The 20,450-nt window shown below is 33.6% G+C and overlaps 3 protein-coding genes across 3 annotated transcripts; 2 read left to right on the forward strand and 1 right to left on the reverse strand.

The window, feature by feature from the left end:
• Positions 1–3,488: 3,488 nt before the first annotated feature.
• On the reverse strand, positions 3,489–4,813 carry RO3G_11344 (uncharacterized protein; the record flags this gene model as incomplete). Its single annotated transcript, XM_067665928.1, has 6 exons — positions 3,489–3,959; positions 4,006–4,084; positions 4,219–4,376; positions 4,426–4,545; positions 4,596–4,725; positions 4,803–4,813. 6 exons carry the CDS (start codon positions 4,811–4,813, stop codon positions 3,489–3,491), a joined length of 969 nt encoding a protein of 322 aa, XP_067522029.1.
• Positions 4,814–10,652: 5,839 nt separating this feature from the next.
• Positions 10,653–10,932, forward strand: RO3G_11345 (uncharacterized protein; the record flags this gene model as incomplete). The annotated part of the gene is made up of 3 exons (XM_067665929.1): positions 10,653–10,732; positions 10,779–10,811; positions 10,863–10,932. 3 exons carry the CDS (start codon positions 10,653–10,655, stop codon positions 10,930–10,932), a joined length of 183 nt encoding a protein of 60 aa, XP_067522030.1.
• Positions 10,933–13,164: 2,232 nt separating this feature from the next.
• Positions 13,165–13,368, forward strand: RO3G_11346 (uncharacterized protein; the record flags this gene model as incomplete). Its single annotated transcript, XM_067665930.1, has 2 exons — positions 13,165–13,173; positions 13,252–13,368. 2 exons carry the CDS (start codon positions 13,165–13,167, stop codon positions 13,366–13,368), a joined length of 126 nt encoding a protein of 41 aa, XP_067522031.1.
• Positions 13,369–20,450: the final 7,082 nt, after the last annotated feature.

Genomic DNA, 20,450 nt, shown 5'->3' on the forward strand with positions numbered 1-20,450 from the left:
CTAATAATCTTTGTCAAGTCAATAGCTTGATGGGACAAAGGGAGACAGCTTACAAGATGATACAAGCATGATTAGCATCTATATATCTGTGGACTGATGCTTACTACATTATCCTCTTGGTCAATACAACATGAAGGATCCAAGAGGATACTGTATGATAGCTTACTGTAATGGATAAGAAGAAGAAGATATTGACGCATTAGATGCTAAATAGCATATAGGTTATGCTGATAGAGTGTATAGTCAGTCCAAGATAATCATGTTCATTTAGAGATAGTATCCCACTATTGAGCTTACATTAAGAGATATAGGTTCCATGACTTTAGGTCCAGGTGTAGTCAACAAAGAAGATGAAAAAAAAAAAGGTCCAATAGAACGGCAACGATCGTTAAATAGAGGAACCCGTGGAAGCTAGTTATCCAATGAGCATATTCAAACCTTCAAAGGTAGAGCAAAATCAAGTCTACCGCCTATTATCTATTCTTTGATCCTCTCTTGTATGCTTTGCAAAATATTCCAAGTCAATAGACTAAGATAGATAGATTAGAAACATTAAACAAGATGAAAGAATTTACATGCATATGATCTAGTGTCATACATGGATTATTCATTACAGGTCAAGCTAGACAAGATACTTGCAAGAACAAGGTGCTAGATTGATCCCTTGCTTCAAATCATAATCATAGCAAGAACAACTCCTTAAAGATGATCAGAAGCAACATGGAGTGATCATGGAATTAAATGTCTGTATCAAAGCGTTAGTATATCTACATTAGTGTCTCATAAGGTAAATAAAAAGCTTAACTCACAAGAGTATCACCAGAAATATACATATACATATATATATATACTTGGATATACTTGGATCTTTTTTTTTTTCTCCTTTCTCTTCCTTCAAGAAAAAAAAAAAAAAAAAAAAAAAAAAAAAAGCCAGTGGAATGGATGGTCCAACAATTACGAAGGCGTTCTGTTCACTGAAGACTATTCACCGTCTGCGTTGAAACGATCAGCAGAAGATCCCTCTATTCCGGAGGAGACACTCCTTTCCGTATACAGGCGCACATGGTCATGGCTGTATCGGATTCACATTTCAAGAGGCTGAGCTTATGTGAGCCAACAGATCATCAGTCCATTCTGGTAACCCACAGGAGATTTTTTTTTCTTTTTTTCTTTTTAGAAAATGAAGAGAGAAAAAAAAAAAGAACCAAAGCTTATCAAAGAGAGAGTATTACAGAAAAGGAAAGAATACCGGGTGTACAAAGAAGGTCATAACAGAGACAGGAGCAGAGGCAGAGGCAGAGGCAGAAAGCAAAAGTAAAATGAAAAGAGAAAGCCATAAGCATTTCTTGAGCTATTATGATAGATGTTAGTAAAAAGAATTCAGATGCTATAAAGTAAGCTACCATTTTGGAACTTGGATGAATACAAGACTAGAACATGGCCCTTGAATGTTTGAAGGTGCTGTGAGCGATGTACGTTTGTGGATATGATACAGAGACGTTAAAGAAGGAAAAGGAAAGCCAATAACGATGAATACAGACTTGGAGTATGAGCCAAATTAGATAAATAATAGATTTGCATGTCCAGTAGCTGACTGTAACCAGTGTGGTTAACTTACAAAAGAAAGATGATGATAGAACAGACTTGTAGGCTCCTTTTTCTTGCACAAGCCAAAAGTAGAGAAAGAATATCCAGATGTAGAGCATAGTTTGTATACCAAGAAGTGTTTGGATGATGATGTTAATAAGCCATAACTTGAGAAAGTGAATATGATGTGGAAAAAAAAAGGAAAATAAAAGAAAAAGAGGGAATTTTTTTTTAGATTGAGTATTTATAGAAAATTGAAAGCTTGAAGATGCATGCATTCCTGTTCAAACAAATCTTTTCCTTTTTATTCATAAAGACACTTGCTTATAAGCATTCTTTTACGTTTATGATCTCAAGTCAAAGGAAATCTACTCACCATCATCCTTCTCAAGTCATAAATCATGAATTGTTGTATACTAAAGGCTATGTTTTGTTTTGTTTTGTTTTGATCGTATCATTATCGTGAGTGACAGTGAGCCAATAGAACAAAGGAGCGTATACTTTATTTATTTCTTATTTCATGTAAATTCTCTTTTTCCCTATCAACCCTATTCTTATATTACGTGGTTTTCATGAATATATTTAGGGATGGAGGAAGGATGTATAGATCCTGATCGTACTTGAACATGTATCTAAGCATGACAATAGAACAATATTGCTCGCCCATTTACGCATGAATCTAAAGCACATTTGCCTTTATAAAAGCATAACTGAAGTAATAGAACAAAGCAATCAATTCTCAGAGAAAGGATAGAAAGTGATATGATGAATTCAGTAAGTGGTTGTACATTATTGTATATGGTCTAGCACATGGTCTTGTTATTCTTTATTCCCCATAGACCTCATTCTATGGTTTTATACTATCCATGACTCCTCTCATGAGCAATGTCTTTAATTTCAACTTTTCCTTTTTTGTAGATATGTATTACCATATGATAAGAAGTATATGATCAGTGAGTAAGCTAAAGGGTTGCTTGTAAATGAAGGCGATATCAGATTTCATATATAAAAATAGACTCTTTAAACAATGTGTAGAAGTTTAAGAAAGGGGAATACATATATCTACCAGTACTGGTCTCTATTGACTTCTTTGTAACGATGTTAAAAATAAAAGCTGTAATTAGTCGGCTTGCCTTCATATATTTTGCATGAATAAGTTTTTATTCTCAGTAGTAGAAAAGAAAAGAAAAGTAAAAAAAAAAAAAAAAAAAAAAAAAAAAAAAAAAAAAAAGGAAGAGATGAATTATCTTGCTTAAACAAGTATGTTATCCTTCCTCTTGTTTAAGCCTGATATAAATAGAGAGTATTTTTTGCAACCTTTATATTTCTCTTATCCTTTAAGCTTTAAAGGAGAGTGTTTCAAAATAATAATGCATCTACTATGTGGTACAAGTTAGGCAATAATCACTCAAAAAAAAAAAAAAAAAAAAACATGGCTTGTTCTCTCGTAATAATAGGCATTGTATTGTAAATGAAAAAGAGAAAAGAAAAAAGCGTTGAACCTTTCTAATTTTCGTTTTATACTTTGTGGACTGTCGTGACGCTATCTATTCTTAGATCATATTCCTTTAATTGTAAACAAACCCTTTCTTTCAGGGTCATTGGAGGTGACCATCGTTTCAAGGTAGTGAAGTAAAAGAAATGGTGATAGACAAGAAACTGAAAAAAATGACAGTCCATCTGATATATAATTGACAACTTGTACTTTTAAAATCATAATAACCACAGCTCAACTTTCTCTACTGCCCTATTCAAGTAATCGTGTCGTGTCATACAGTTTTATGATACAAGCATCATGAAAAAGAGCATGTATTAAATAACATTCCAAAAACCATCTAATTCCTTTTATAGAATGCGATCATTGAGCAATGATGGGACGATGCGAGTCATAAAAAAAAGGTTTATGTTAATTTTGATTTAATACGTTTTGAGGTACGGTTTGGCTTTGTGTCAGGCGCCGTTGATGGCTTCTTTAACACTGATCTTTCCGTGAGTTCAACGGACTTTCTCTTTTTTGTTGTTATTGTTTTGACTATAGTCGTATTATCTGATGATTTAGGAAATAGTAAGTGATTGATTTCCTTTGAGATCTGATTATCCAACTGTTTTTCAGCATCTTGCTCCTTTTCTTCTTCTCTTATAATAGCTTCATTTTCATTTAAAGTCATGACAGCGTCTTCTTCATCATCCTTCACATAAGGTATACCTAATGCCTGAACCTGTTGTATGCCTCCATCAGGGAATAAAGTGAGTTTGAGGTGAGAGACAGGTAAGCCATAGATGATTGGATGAACAGTCTTATCGTTTGGTTGACACGGTGTTGCTTTTATTAAAGTAAACCACTCTACGCTTGGGTCCATATAAGGATCTATCTGTTCTCAATGTTAAAAAAGGAACCATCATTGGTCTATTGCGTACCTCATCACTATTACATCCATCAATTTGTATGTGACTAGGACTGTTTCCTTCAAACCCTGATGTATCAATGACTATAGCACTAAGAATACCTGTTGTTGCCAATTGAATGACTACAAAATCGTTTCTCGGTTCAAGTCGAGATCTTGGTGTCAACCAACCATCTAACCTGATTTGTTGTCAATCAACAGTTTTATAAAGCACAGCATAACTTACTGTGAAGTACCCCTGTCCAACAAAATATTTGGTTTATTAGCGTACTCAGCATCTGTCCACCTCACAATCTGAGATCCTAAATTGGCTGAGGCGAGATTATACTCATGATTTAAATTTGTCCAAACAGGAAATACTTGACCATAACAACGAAATCGAGCCTATGTAAGAAATGTGTCATTATGATGTCATGTTTGTCTTTATGCTTACAATGCCACCACCAGGAGCAGTTGTCAATCTAAGACGAGAATAAATGCGTGGATCATGTTGGATCTTGTAAAAATTGTGTGAATTCATTTCAATAGGTACATTGGGAAGCAGAATAATCCACTAGTAAATAGGTCATCTCTTTGTATTGTTCGCATCTCCGCGTGCCTTACCTTTCCCTCTTCTCGTTGATTTTCAACGTAGCCTTCGACTAGTACATTTGATGGTGAAGCGTCCATGAACCCAGTTGTATCAATATCGAATCCAGTTATTGTACCAGTACATCCTAATGTAATAACAACGCTTTTTTTTTATTGTTCATTCATGCCATATCACTCAAATAGCGTTATTTACCATGCAGTTACTTGATGTCTTCTTACTTGCCAACCATCTTTTGTTCCTTCTAATATTCATATTTAAACAGTGATATTAATATTTAAATTTTCGCATATAAAATTAATTATAGTAAACAAACCTTGATATAAAGAATGACTTGTATCAGGGGTTTGCTGTTTTAATAAATTCTTCTGCTTTCCCATAATATTCATCAGACACATATTCAAATACGTGAATTTCTTGCTGCAGATGTAAGCTCAGCATAATCATCTAACCTTGTTTCTTGTATATCCTTAGCATCAATTTTTATATAGTTTGTTCTAGACAAGTTGTTTCCCATTGTTTTTATATTTCAAAATGAAAAAGAAAAAAAAAAAAAAAAAGAAAAAAAGTTTTACTCAGTCATATTAAAGGGCATACTGAAAATTAGCATGGGTGAATTACGTAAAATGCTGTAATCATACCACATTTAGGATATTAAAATGAAGACAAAGGATGTGATTGTGGTGACCTTCCGGGCCGCGCTTTTATATTCAATAGATGTAATGAGCGAGTCTTCATCTATTCTTCTTTATATCAAATCAAAAAGACGTGCACAGACACAGTTTTTGATGTTGTACTGTATGGAGAGAAAGCATGTCGGTCAACGGCAGTATCGAGAGCGAATCGCTTTTACTTCCTTCGTCTTTGTTTCACAAATGGTATTGTTTCTTTTTAATTTTTATGTGTAACCAAGAAATGTAAAGTCAAAGGTACGATTAAAAAGACGTGAGTGCGCGGTGTTTTAATACGACTTCATCACCTAAATCAGATCAAAAAGAAGTATAAAGGTTGTTGGATGCCCAAACAAATAGCAATACTGGCAGATGTTCTTCTCTCATGCTCTTCCCTCCTTCCACCAACGGATTTTTGATGATCTTTGGCTATATTTTATTACGTTCCAAAACTCACATAAAAATCTACTTCAACATGATCAGTTACAATACATTGGTCATGGTTTCTATGCTCTGTGGAAGCACCATTGGTTATGCATCTATGAACAAGCTCCTTGGGATCCATCCAGGGTTTTACAAACCTTTTATGATAAATTTTCTTTCTTGATCACTCTCGCTTAATTTCTAATAAAGTTGTTTTGTTCACAAAAATAAAAATGGAGATTTCAATAGGACCCAAAATTATATATGATTTTATTTAATAATATATGTCCAGAGTTTGTATACTTTTCACAGTGTAGATATTAATATATGTACTATGCGGATGGCGAAATGCCCACAGCCTTATGCAGATGGCTAAATGTTATATTCTATTATGCAGATCTTTATATAATTTAATATAAGCACTTGCTCCTCATTCACCAGTCTATTTTGGTAGATATACATACATATTAATAAAACTACATTTCCATATACTCACACTATCAATCAAAAATAATGCTTGATTGCTATACAATGATTATCTTGGAGCACTAACAAAGTCACACTTTATCTATAAAAAAAAAGGTATAGGGGATCAAAACAGCGTCATTGGGATCAGGGATAAAAAAGCAAAGAGAAAAGGTATGGAGTAGAATGAGAAAGGTGTGTCATAGATATCAGTATGAGTTCTGGTATAACCAACTTAAGTTGTTTTTTGGAAGAAAGTGAGGCAGTTTTTGATGATGACGGAAATGGAGCTCAAAAAGAATTAGACATATGGTGGGCCTGTAGAGGAATCCAAGAAGGAACATATTGAAAGGAGCGTGGTTTGCGAGTGGGCAATAAATTTAAAAGGAAGGACATAGGCTCTTCAATAGTAGTCGGCCTTTGTAACCTTCGATGCATGTCAAGACATTGAATAGTGTGCTTTTTGGAAAGAGAGCTGTCATGATGTTTGAGACAGGGCTTTGGCTAGCTGCCTAGTGGCCAATCAAGTTTCCAACAAACACATCTGCTGCGTTCAGAGTAGGACATGGGAAACCCAAAGCATAGGGTCCAAGAAGTCAAAGGTACTGTGTTTTCCAAGTGCTTGATAAAAATGTAAAAACAACCGAGAAAAGAGGAATAGAAAATGGGGATAATTTTTTGATACTAATTAAAGGACCTTGATGGGTTAAATGATAAAATACAATAAATAGTAACCCTTATGAAATTATTGGTCATTTTGTTATGAACTTACCACCATAGTGTAAACATTGATTCGCCAAAGTTTTTATGAATAATAGATATCGCATTCTAGCTGCGATTAATCATTGTCTTTTTAACTGGAAGATTGCCACTAGCGGTGTCTTTTTTTAGCTTACTGCAGGTTTCATAATGATATCAATTCGCATGTTTATTGACTATGCTTTATTGTGAAAACAAAAAATGAATCTTAACAGTCAAACTAAATATGAACCACCTTTTCATGGTATAAAAAAACTCCCTTGCTCACGATAAGTGTATTTGATACGTTAAAACTTTGGTTATTATGGATTTATTTAACCAGTTAAGTTAATATTAAAACGAGTTTTCTCTCACCATAAATACATTCATGAAGCACATACAATATAAAATTATTTTATCAAAAAGAAAAGATGGAGAGAAAATACATAGGCTTCAAATGAATACATATAATTCAATCTTTTAAAACAAATATCCCTTTCTATCAAATTACAGAAAGGCATATCAAAGAAAATCCACTCTTTTTAGGATTCGTAAGGTTAGGTATAAAAATAAAATTAACATGAAAAAGAGATTTCACATGAAATAGGAAATAAATACCGTATACGATTTTTTGTCCTATTGGTTCACTGTCATTCATAAGGATCTGTTCAAAACAAATACGAGAGAACTTCTAATATACAATGGTACATGTTTTATGACTTCAAAATGATGATGATGAATAGGTTTCCTTTGAATTGATATTATAAAAGTAATAGAATGTTTTAAAAAAGTACTATAGTGGATAAAGGGGAAGCTTTGTTTAAAAGAGTGGTAAACAAACATAGCTAGGAATGCATGCATCTTCAAGCTTTCAATTTTCTATAAATACTCAATCTAAAAAAAAATTCCCTCTTTTTCTTTTATTTTCCTTTTTTTTTCCACATCATATTCACTTTCTCAAGTTATGGCTTATTAACATCATCATCCAAACACTTCTTGGTATACAAACTATGCTCTACATCTGGATATTCTTTCTCTACTTTTGGCTTGTGCAAGAAAAAGGAGCCTACAAGTCTGTTCTATCATCATCTTTCTTTTGTAAGTTAACCACACTGGTTACAGTCAGCTACTGGACATGCAAATCTATTATTTATCTAATTTGGCTCATACTCCAAGTCTGTATTCATCGTTATTGGCTTTCCTTTTCCTTCTTTAACGTCTCTGTATCATATCCACAAACGTACATCGCTCACAGCACCTTCAAACATTCAAGGGCCATGTTCTAGTCTTGTATTCATCCAAGTTCCAAAATGGTAGCTTACTTTATAGCATCTGAATTCTTTTTACTAACATCTATCATAATAGCTCAAGAAATGCTTATGGCTTTCTCTTTTCATTTTACTTTTGCTTTCTGCCTCTGCCTCTGCCTCTGCTCCTGTCTCTGTTATGACCTTCTTTGTACACCCTGGTATTCTTTCCTTTTCTGTAATACTCTCTCTTTGATATGCTTTGGTTCTTTTTTTTTTTCTCTCTTCATTTTCTAAAAAGAAAAAAAGAAAAAAAAATCTCCTGTGGGTTACCAGAATGGACTGATGATCTGTTGGCTCACATAAGCTCAGCCTCTTGAAATGTGAATCCGATACAGCCATGACCATGTGCGCCTGTATACGGAAAGGAGTGTCTCCTCCGGAATAGAGGGATCTTCTGCTGATCGTTTCAACGCAGACGGTGAATAGTCTTCAGTGAACAGAACGCCTTCGTAATTGTTGGACCATCCATTCCACTGGCTTTTTTTTTTTTTTTTTTTTTTTTTTTTTTCTTGAAGGAAGAGAAAGGAGAAAAAAAAAAAGATCCAAGTATATCCAAGTATATATATATATGTATATGTATATTTCTGGTGATACTCTTGTGAGTTAAGCTTTTTATTTACCTTATGAGACACTAATGTAGATATACTAACGCTTTGATACAGACATTTAATTCCATGATCACTCCATGTTGCTTCTGATCATCTTTAAGGAGTTGTTCTTGCTATGATTATGATTTGAAGCAAGGGATCAATCTAGCACCTTGTTCTTGCAAGTATCTTGTCTAGCTTGACCTGTAATGAATAATCCATGTATGACACTAGATCATATGCATGTAAATTCTTTCATCTTGTTTAATGTTTCTAATCTATCTATCTTAGTCTATTGACTTGGAATATTTTGCAAAGCATACAAGAGAGGATCAAAGAATAGATAATAGGCGGTAGACTTGATTTTGCTCTACCTTTGAAGGTTTGAATATGCTCATTGGATAACTAGCTTCCACGGGTTCCTCTATTTAACGATCGTTGCCGTTCTATTGGACCTTTTTTTTTTTCATCTTCTTTGTTGACTACACCTGGACCTAAAGTCATGGAACCTATATCTCTTAATGTAAGCTCAATAGTGGGATACTATCTCTAAATGAACATGATTATCTTGGACTGACTATACACTCTATCAGCATAACCTATATGCTATTTAGCATCTAATGCGTCAATATCTTCTTCTTCTTATCCATTACAGTAAGCTATCATACAGTATCCTCTTGGATCCTTCATGTTGTATTGACCAAGAGGATAATGTAGTAAGCATCAGTCCACAGATATATAGATGCTAATCATGCTTGTATCATCTTGTAAGCTGTCTCCCTTTGTCCCATCAAGCTATTGACTTGACAAAGATTATTAGACATGATGATTAGTCAAAAGGAAGGAAAAAGAAGAAGGAAGAAGGGGAAGAAGAAGGAAGAAGAATCCATCTTATAGAATCCATACAAGTGTACATTAAATTTGTATTGATAATTCTGGTGATGTTTATAAGAGACAAAAGGAAAGAAAGAAAGAAAGAAAAGGGGGAAAAAAAAGGACAAGGAACAATGATGCACGCCAATGAGAAGGCTATCTATGTCTAGATGAACATTGATCAGTTTATTATGAGCCAAGTTAGAATCGTCCCCTTTTTTCATGGGTTTATAAACACATAATAGATCACCCAAATAAGTACAACAGCCACTGTTAATAGAAACAAAAGACTCCAATTATATGATTGACATCAATAGTCATACTTTGGCTGTAGATGATACATGCTTAGTACAAAATAGATAGTATATCTCATTGATCAGAATGAGGATAATGTTATTTGATATACAAATAAGCAGGTAGTAGCCTACATCCATTTGTAATGCTATATCCATATTCGTATAAGCAAAGAGGATTGATACTAGCATTGCTAGCTATGATGAACAATGTATTAAATAACTGGGTCATCAAAGCCAAAAAAAAAAAAAGAAAAAAAAAATAAAGAAGGCCCTATTGCCATCGTACTCTTTGACATCGGTTGGTTATGGCTTAAATCACAGCTCATGTACCTAATTACTGTATAAAGAGCTTTTGGATAGGTTACTGATGTTACTACAAAGATGAATGATATCTGTTTCATCTTTATCATTCATTTACAAAAAAAATCAAAAACTCCAAAAAAGGAAAACAAAGGAAAACAAAGGAAAGCAAAGGAAAGCAAAGGAAAACAAAGAAAAGCAAAGAAAAAGTGAAAAAGAAAGATGCACATCAAAGAGGAGAGAGAGAAGCAAAACTCATCATAGTCAAGCTTCAATAACTTTAGCAGCTAACAGTATAAAAACACATTTTTTTAACTAATAGCTCTACATATAAAAAGAAGGTAAAAGTTTCCTTACAAGTTAAATAATAACGAATTATCATTTCTATTCAATCAAATTGCCCTCAACATGTCAAGTATTCATTTACCAATTAAGTTGTATCTTCCCTTTGGCTCTTTGAGGTGGCTGCGACAAAGGCATTTTGGTAGGTAAAAGAAAGACTACCTGTAATATGTGGCATAGAATTTGATATAGATTGTTCAAAAAACCAGGTATGTGTTTGGTCAGGTAAGTAATAAACTTTTTGATACGTGTGTATAAATACTATATGCTTTAAAGTTTAGCATCCACGGATCAACAAAGCTATGAGACATATATATATCTTACGCATCATCAGACTTTCTATTAGGAAAGTATACTCTTACTGTTACATAATTTGGTCTCAAATATCAGTATAAATAGGCCGAATGGACATCTCAACCTATTTCTATGCATTTCAAATACAGAATTCTACTACTGTAGCTTATTTAATGACTGTATCATAGAGATTAAGCTACTTTAACAACCGCTTACAACGTCTTACCATGGACTTGTCCATTTTGTGATTGTTTTCTATACTTCTTACTGTAATGCATACTTTTAACTTGTTCAAAAATCTTAATCCAAGTGTTTGGGAACTTATCCTTAGCACTGCAGTCAATTACTGGTTGGACAGTTGAATGCCTAATATCATTCATAATACGATCACTTCAAAGGGTCTTCTGTTATTATGGAAAGCATTCTGTTTTTGCATCATAATGTATGGAATTGTACAATATTTGTCACTGTCCAAACCAAAGCCAAGTTCATTGGTTTAACCAGTAGAAGAAAAAAAAAAAAAAAAAGGACCATTATTGTGCACTTCAAAAGCGACAAAAGCTCTTTATATTGTATTTACAGTGTTCTTTTATTATTATTTGCTTTTAGCTTATAAGTAATAACGATTTTTCATTTGATTTTAGTTTATAAAAAAAATTGGTTTACAAAGTAAACCCCATCATTGCCAATAAAAAGCGGCTCAGAATTGACATTTTTGTTTTCCCCACATTTAAAAGTAGGTTAAGTTCAAGCCAATGATTACATCAATAAAAGAAAACAAGCTTCACCCTCTGTTACTAAAGCGAGCATCATCACCAGTAAAACTGGCTCAGTGTTGATGATGTTTTTCCCCAGCTTTACACTGTAGGTCGCGTATTTGTTCATCGCTCGCAATAATAAAAGAAAGCAAGACAAGTTTCCTCTTTATGAGTAAGTTGGCCGGTGTCAAGGTTTACTGTAAGAAGGGAAGTATAAAGGAATAAAGTTTTGGGGAGAAGAGAGATGCTTTTCTTGTTCTTTCCATGAATGATGATTCTACCTGCTACAAACAACCACACACCACACACCAAATCCCAAATAAAAAAAAAAAAAAAAAAAAAAAGTCTCACTCATAAAAAAATGCTGCTCTCAGTCAATATCCACATCCAATCAGTGCTGAGTTATTCCAAGAAAATGCTGACTCTAGTTGCTGACTCCAGTTGCTGATCGCCAAATACGAAACCTTACAAACAAGCAGAGGACACCATCCATAGTCCAAACAAGAAGAGGTAGAGAGGGAGTAAGTTTAATAAGAAAAGTTTCTAGAAAAAAAGTACAAGGAAAAGAAAAGAAAAGAAAGGAAAAAAGAGGGAGTATTTATACACATTTTTGTGGTTAATCGTATGACTTCATCCTCCTCTCTTCCTTTTTCAGCTAATTTACTATAGAAACAAAGGAATAGATGCAGTCTATACTCTCATAATAGCTTCATGTATCTATATTCTACAAGTGTTATACCCTTCATAGTAGCTTGTCACTCTTTGTATCTCGCTTTATCTCTTTCTCTTTTTTATTTTTATATGAAAAAAAACCTTAATGAGAGACTATCTTTTTAAGAGAAAAAAAATAGATAAACAATAAACAAAAAGAACGAATGAAAGCCATCCTATGCAGGTGTGTGGGAAAAGAGATCTAATTGCTTGGGAATAACCTTTGCTACCTTGGCTGATGTGTTTCCTTTAAAAAAAAAGGTAAACAAACCGGAATCAACAACCATCGATTGGGTTTGATTGGATCAAACTTTTTTCACAGTCTTCATTCAGTCTTTAAGGTATTTCTTTCAAGTCATTAGGGTTAGTTATAAATCCTGTGCAGGTCTAGCAAACAATTGATGTTTGGTATTTAGACATGGCTATTGTCAACCAATCCTCTTGGCCTTTTAAGTCATACTTTACAAGTACTTTTTATTTACTTATATATGTCTTGCACAATTTCCTAATGACTGTAACAGGCAGAGATTCGCAGTTCTCAATGAGTCGCCCATCTTTTTTTCTTCTTCTTTTGTTTACTCATTAACAATTCTAAACCCTGTCTATCCATGAGAGGAGCTACAATTAGGGAATGATGCCCCATCCTTTTATTTGCTCATCTCTTTCACATGAAGTTGTCATGATTTCAAACACCTACAGTCAACCAAGCAACCAGGCTGTATTCCTTGCTATTATCTCCTTTCGCAATTCAAAGCCATTTCTTATTTCGTATAAGAAGCTTTATGATTCTTTTGCGTCATTTACTTTTATAACAGATGGTAAAGGTAAAAGAGGGAGAGAGAGAGAGAAAAGAAAAATATAAAGGATCGACCTCTGTGTGTAACTTGCTACGTGAAAAAAAGAAAAGGTTATTTTTAGAGAAAATAAACAAAGCAATCGGTGAATATAGTCCTGAAGACTATTTGATTAGTATTGACAATCATTCTATCAGAATTGACGCTCTTGAGGTACATCAATAGGCTTTATATAAAAAAAAAGAGTAAACCTTGTATAGTTTATTGTTCAGCAAGCTTTACATAAAAATGGGATTTCTTGTATCACCCTCTTGAAGCTAAACGAAAAGGAAAAAGAAAAGGAAGCAAAAAAAGAAGCGAGTTTAACTCATGCATTATTAATGAATGATTCCAACAAGTACATTTCAAAAGAAAAAGAAAAAGAAAACAAGGTGGCCTTTACCCTTTTTGCTTATAGCTAACAACTCCTGTAATGATTCTATTGAAGAGTATGACATGATTTTAGAAGAATAAAATAAAGCCAGGCTATCTATAGGAAAGGACCCAGAGTTCTTTTGAAAGCATACAGCACAAAAAGATATACTGTTCAACATCCTAATGGACACTGATGGTGTCTGTCTCTACTCTCTACAGCTGCCTTATTGAATACTAGGTGAAGAGTCATCTTAACTCGTGCACTATATTGTCTTTTGAAATATTACGGATGGTTTGTAACCAAAAGTAGATGATCAAAAGGTAAGATGACTATTTACTCATTAACAATAAGCAAAATAAAAATAATAGAAAAGCTTACTGTCCAAGGTAACCAACAAGGCCAATAAATAATGTTTTTTACGAGCAAAGCAGTTTATTGAATGATTCTCATCTCGTTTTCGACTACTATTTTCCCAATCAACATCCAATAATATCCCACTGGGGATTTAGAGTGTACTCTTTATGGATCTTTATTAAAGAGAGAAAATGGATTGCTTTATTATTCTGGTAAGAAATATAGGCTTGTCTGGTTCTGAAAAGCAACTCATTTGCATCATGTACGCCACAACTTGGTAACCATCTTTTGAAAGTGGATGGCTGTCTCAGATTCATTATTAGTATACAGTCATTTGATCTTTCTCATATATAACATAAAGAAGTTCTTTTGTATGTTACTAAGCTATGCTTAGCAACCTTTGGTTTTGCTTACAGAGTCTATTTAGTATGAAGGGGTAAATGAATAAGAAGATGTGTCAAGAAAAAAAAAGGGATATCCAGATTACATAAAGTCATACTTCTCATAGGAATAAAAGAGACCCAAAAAAGATTGATAACTCTCTCTTTCTCTTTCTCTTTCTCTTTCTCTCTTTGTTAAGAAAGATCCATGCTACTTTTTGTCAGGTAATTGCTCTTCCTATTTGACTTTTTTTTTCATTCATGACAATCAACAAAAAAGTTGCTTTATTTTATATTTTATATCCTAAAGATGTTGCTCATTCCTTTGAATTGAAGGCAACCAATGTTGCTTCTTTTTTTAGAACTCTCATTTTTTTTCTCTACCTGCAGAGGAAAGCCTACAATTTGATACGATCATCATAGAAATATATGCTTTTATACTGTTAGCTACTAAAGTTATTGAAGCTTGACTATGATGAGTTTTGCTTCTCTCTCCTCTTTGATGTGCATCTTTCTTTTTCACTTTTTCTTTGCTTTTCTTTGTTTTCCTTTGTTTTCCTTTGCTTTCCTTTGCTTTCCTTTGTTTTCCTTTGTTTTCCTTTTTTGGAGTTTTTGATTTTTTTTGTAAATGAATGATAAAGATGAAACAGATATCATTCATCTTTGTAGTAACATCAGTAACCTATCCAAAAGCTCTTTATACAGTAATTAGGTACATGAGCTGTGATTTAAGCCATAACCAACCGATGTCAAAGAGTACGATGGCAATAGGGCCTTCTTTATTTTTTTTTTCTTTTTTTTTTTTTGGCTTTGATGACCCAGTTATTTAATACATTGTTCATCATAGCTAGCAATGCTAGTATCAATCCTCTTTGCTTATACGAATATGGATATAGCATTACAAATGGATGTAGGCTACTACCTGCTTATTTGTATATCAAATAACATTATCCTCATTCTGATCAATGAGATATACTATCTATTTTGTACTAAGCATGTATCATCTACAGCCAAAGTATGACTATTGATGTCAATCATATAATTGGAGTCTTTTGTTTCTATTAACAGTGGCTGTTGTACTTATTTGGGTGATCTATTATGTGTTTATAAACCCATGAAAAAAGGGGACGATTCTAACTTGGCTCATAATAAACTGATCAATGTTCATCTAGACATAGATAGCCTTCTCATTGGCGTGCATCATTGTTCCTTGTCCTTTTTTTTCCCCCTTTTCTTTCTTTCTTTCTTTCCTTTTGTCTCTTATAAACATCACCAGAATTATCAATACAAATTTAATGTACACTTGTATGGATTCTATAAGATGGATTCTTCTTCCTTCTTCTTCCCCTTCTTCCTTCTTCTTTTTCCTTCCTTTTGACTAATCATCATGTCTAATAATCTTTGTCAAGTCAATAGCTTGATGGGACAAAGGGAGACAGCTTACAAGATGATACAAGCATGATTAGCATCTATATATCTGTGGACTGATGCTTACTACATTATCCTCTTGGTCAATACAACATGAAGGATCCAAGAGGATACTGTATGATAGCTTACTGTAATGGATAAGAAGAAGAAGATATTGACGCATTAGATGCTAAATAGCATATAGGTTATGCTGATAGAGTGTATAGTCAGTCCAAGATAATCATGTTCATTTAGAGATAGTATCCCACTATTGAGCTTACATTAAGAGATATAGGTTCCATGACTTTAGGTCCAGGTGTAGTCAACAAAGAAGATGAAAAAAAAAAAGGTCCAATAGAACGGCAACGATCGTTAAATAGAGGAACCCGTGGAAGCTAGTTATCCAATGAGCATATTCAAACCTTCAAAGGTAGAGCAAAATCAAGTCTACCGCCTATTATCTATTCTTTGATCCTCTCTTGTATGCTTTGCAAAATATTCCAAGTCAATAGACTAAGATAGATAGATTAGAAACATTAAACAAGATGAAAGAATTTACATGCATATGATCTAGTGTCATACATGGATTATTCATTACAGGTCAAGCTAGACAAGATACTTGCAAGAACAAGGTGCTAGATTGATCCCTTGCTTCAAATCATAATCATAGCAAGAACAACTCCTTAAAGATGATCAGAAGCAACATGGAGTGATCATGGAATTAAATGTCTGTATCAAAGCGTTAGTATATCTACATTAGTGTCTCATAAGGTAAATAAAAAGCTTAACTCACAAGAGTATCACCAGAAATATACATATACATATATATATATACTTGGATATACTTGGATCTTTTTTTTTTTCTCCTTTCTCTTCCTTCAAGAAAAAAAAAAAAAAAAAAAAAAAAAAAAAAGCCAGTGGAATGGATGGTCCAACAATTACGAAGGCGTTCTGTTCACTGAAGACTATTCACCGTCTGCGTTGAAACGATCAGCAGAAGATCCCTCTATTCCGGAGGAGACACTCCTTTCCGTATACAGGCGCACATGGTCATGGCTGTATCGGATTCACATTTCAAGAGGCTGAGCTTATGTGAGCCAACAGATCATCAGTCCATTCTGGTAACCCACAGGAGATTTTTTTTTCTTTTTTTCTTTTTAGAAAATGAAGAGAGAAAAAAAAAAAGAACCAAAGCATATCAAAGAGAGAGTATTACAGAAAAGGAAAGAATACCAGGGTGTACAAAGAAGGTCATAACAGAGACAGGAGCAGAGGCAGAGGCAGAGGCAGAAAGCAAAAGTAAAATGAAAAGAGAAAGCCATAAGCATTTCTTGAGCTATTATGATAGATGTTAGTAAAAAGAATTCAGATGCTATAAAGTAAGCTACCATTTTGGAACTTGGATGAATACAAGACTAGAACATGGCCCTTGAATGTTTGAAGGTGCTGTGAGCGATGTACGTTTGTGGATATGATACAGAGACGTTAAAGAAGGAAAAGGAAAGCCAATAACGATGAATACAGACTTGGAGTATGAGCCAAATTAGATAAATAATAGATTTGCATGTCCAGTAGCTGACTGTAACCAGTGTGGTTAACTTACAAAAGAAAGATGATGATAGAACAGACTTGTAGGCTCCTTTTTCTTGCACAAGCCAAAAGTAGAGAAAGAATATCCAGATGTAGAGCATAGTTTGTATACCAAGAAGTGTTTGGATGATGATGTTAATAAGCCATAACTTGAGAAAGTGAATATGATGTGGAAAAAAAAAGGAAAATAAAAGAAAAAGAGGGAATTTTTTTTTAGATTGAGTATTTATAGAAAATTGAAAGCTTGAAGATGCATGCATTCCTGTTCAAACAAATCTTTTCCTTTTTATTCATAAAGACACTTGCTTATAAGCATTCTTTTACGTTTATGATCTCAAGTCAAAGGAAATCTACTCACCATCATCCTTCTCAAGTCATAAATCATGAATTGTTGTATACTAAAGGCTATGTTTTGTTTTGTTTTGTTTTGATCGTATCATTATCGTGAGTGACAGTGAGCCAATAGAACAAAGGAGCGTATACTTTATTTATTTCTTATTTCATGTAAATTCTCTTTTTCCCTATCAACCCTATTCTTATATTACGTGGTTTTCATGAATATATTTAGGGATGGAGGAAGGATGTATAGATCCTGATCGTACTTGAACATGTATCTAAGCATGACAATAGAACAATATTGCTCGCCCATTTACGCATGAATCTAAAGCACATTTGCCTTTATAAAAGCATAACTGAAGTAATAGAACAAAGCAATCAATTCTCAGAGAAAGGATAGAAAGTGATATGATGAATTCAGTAAGTGGTTGTACATTATTGTATATGGTCTAGCACATGGTCTTGTTATTCTTTATTCCCCATAGACCTCATTCTATGGTTTTATACTATCCATGACTCCTCTCATGAGCAATGTCTTTAATTTCAACTTTTCCTTTTTTGTAGATATGTATTACCATATGATAAGAAGTATATGATCAGTGAGTAAGCTAAAGGGTTGCTTGTAAATGAAGGCGATATCAGATTTCATATATAAAAATAGACTCTTTAAACAATGTGTAGAAGTTTAAGAAAGGGGAATACATATATCTACCAGTACTGGTCTCTATTGACTTCTTTGTAACGATGTTAAAAATAAAAGCTGTAATTAGTCGGCTTGCCTTCATATATTTTGCATGAATAAGTTTTTATTCTCAGTAGTAGAAAAGAAAAGAAAAGTAAAAAAAAAAAAAAAAAAAAAAAAAAAAAAAAAAAAAAAGGAAGAGATGAATTATCTTGCTTAAACAAGTATGTTATCCTTCCTCTTGTTTAAGCCTGATATAAATAGAGTGTGTTCTTTGCAACCTTTATATTTCTCTTATCCTTTAAGCTTTAAAGGAGAGTGTTTCAAAATAACAATGTATGCATTATGTGGTACAAGGTAGGCAATAATCACTCAATTTAAAAAAAAGCCGAAAAAAACAGATAAAAAAACACGAAACGAAAAAAAAACACGAAACAAAAGAAAAAAACGAAACGAAAAAAAAAAAAAAATGAAAAAAAAAACTTGAAATGAAACCCCCCAAAAAAAAGAAAAAGGGTATAAATAAAGACAAAAAGGAGTTTTCGTTTCATTCTCTTTTTTTACTCTTTACCTCACTCACACAAGTCATACTTTCTGGTCTATTGATGAATAACACTGCTCTTAAAGTCTATTTGACTAGGTATTCTGTAAACTATAGCTTAATATCTCAAGTTGATCCGTTTTTGTAACCTATGATCTTTATGAAATAGAGCTACTGCCTACACACGTTCGTTTCTTCTTATTTTGCTGCATTAGTAAAAGCACTTGGTCAAACAAATCTGACGTGTCTGTTGTTCCTATCTAGTCCCTTTTTAGACCCTGATAGTACCTGTCCGATCGTCAGTGATGCCTGTTCAATCACCGATGGCCCTCACCCGGTCCCTTCTTTGGAACCCTTATTTGTGTCTTTCTTCTCATTGGGGTTCTTTTTTTTTTCTTTAAAGTTTTGTTGTATACATCGCCCATATGATTGTGCATATCAGAAGCTTGACTCTTCTCCCACTATTGGTTACATGTTGGGGAAGCAGTATGGTAACCAAACAAGCTCAAGCAAGTGTGTAAGTACTTGTTTGACCTCCCCCGTAGAGTCGCGAGTCGGGTAGTATAATCAGCGGCATCAAGCTTCGTCGTTCCCGTATAAAGGTTAATAGTAGAGTAACATCTGCTATTGACCGAGCCACAAGTCGGGCGGTAGAAATCGTGGCAAATGCATCTCTCATAGATGTGTATAGCAATTCAGATGTTTTGAGAACAAATAGTCCCTATGAGTGGAGATGGAATCGTTTTGAAATAACTGTCTTCAGAATAGCTCTTTACAAATAGCAATAAAATATATAAAACTTGTATGCATTAACATATGAATCGTTCAGCAGATATCATAAATGTTTTTTCTTATAAAAAGTAGACCTTACTGAATGAACCCTTCAGAATTTGTATCCCTAAAGACAGAACTTGAGAAACTTCATAAGCTAGGAATAACTCAAGATACTTGTTAGACTTTAGAATTCATATGTTATCCTAGTCAAAAAGAAGGGTAATTGTTATAGATCAGTAGTTAATTAGCAAAAACTAAATGCAGCCACAAAAATGGATGTTTATGCCTTACTAAAGATTGAATTCCTATTAGATACACTAATTAACACTTCAGCCATCTCTGCATCGGGAAGGGAGGGGGAGGGGTATATGTAATGGCTTTAATCAAGTAGAATTAGATCAAGTCTCTCTGAAGAAAGGTACCTTTTGATACCTCAACATGATCAGTGAGAGTATACTAGAATGCTTATGATTCTATGCACAACTCTCTTTGATATCGCCAATCAAACCCAACTTAATGTCAGCTCATAAAACAATATGCACACTGAGGTTCTGCTTCTTACAATTTGAAAAGTCATTATGAATTTACCTATCAAGCAATTCTTTTCTTTTCTTTTCTTCATTATCTTTATTTACTTTTGAATAGATACTAACTAACCTTATAAATGTACCCTTGACATTTTTATAATAGCAATAAAACCAACCATCTTCAAACCAATAATCTTCGGTGTATCCCTTTTATCTTTAATTTCTTACTTTAAGCAGGCCGCTCAATGAATCAACATACTGATTTGCTTTCGAGGCTCTGACAATCACTATATCAGGTGAA

This window comes from Rhizopus delemar, genomic scaffold (assembly GCF_000149305.1).
Source record: "Rhizopus delemar RA 99-880 supercont3.9 genomic scaffold, whole genome shotgun sequence".
In the NCBI taxonomy this organism is placed as follows: Eukaryota; Fungi; Mucoromycota; class Mucoromycetes; order Mucorales; family Rhizopodaceae; genus Rhizopus; species Rhizopus delemar.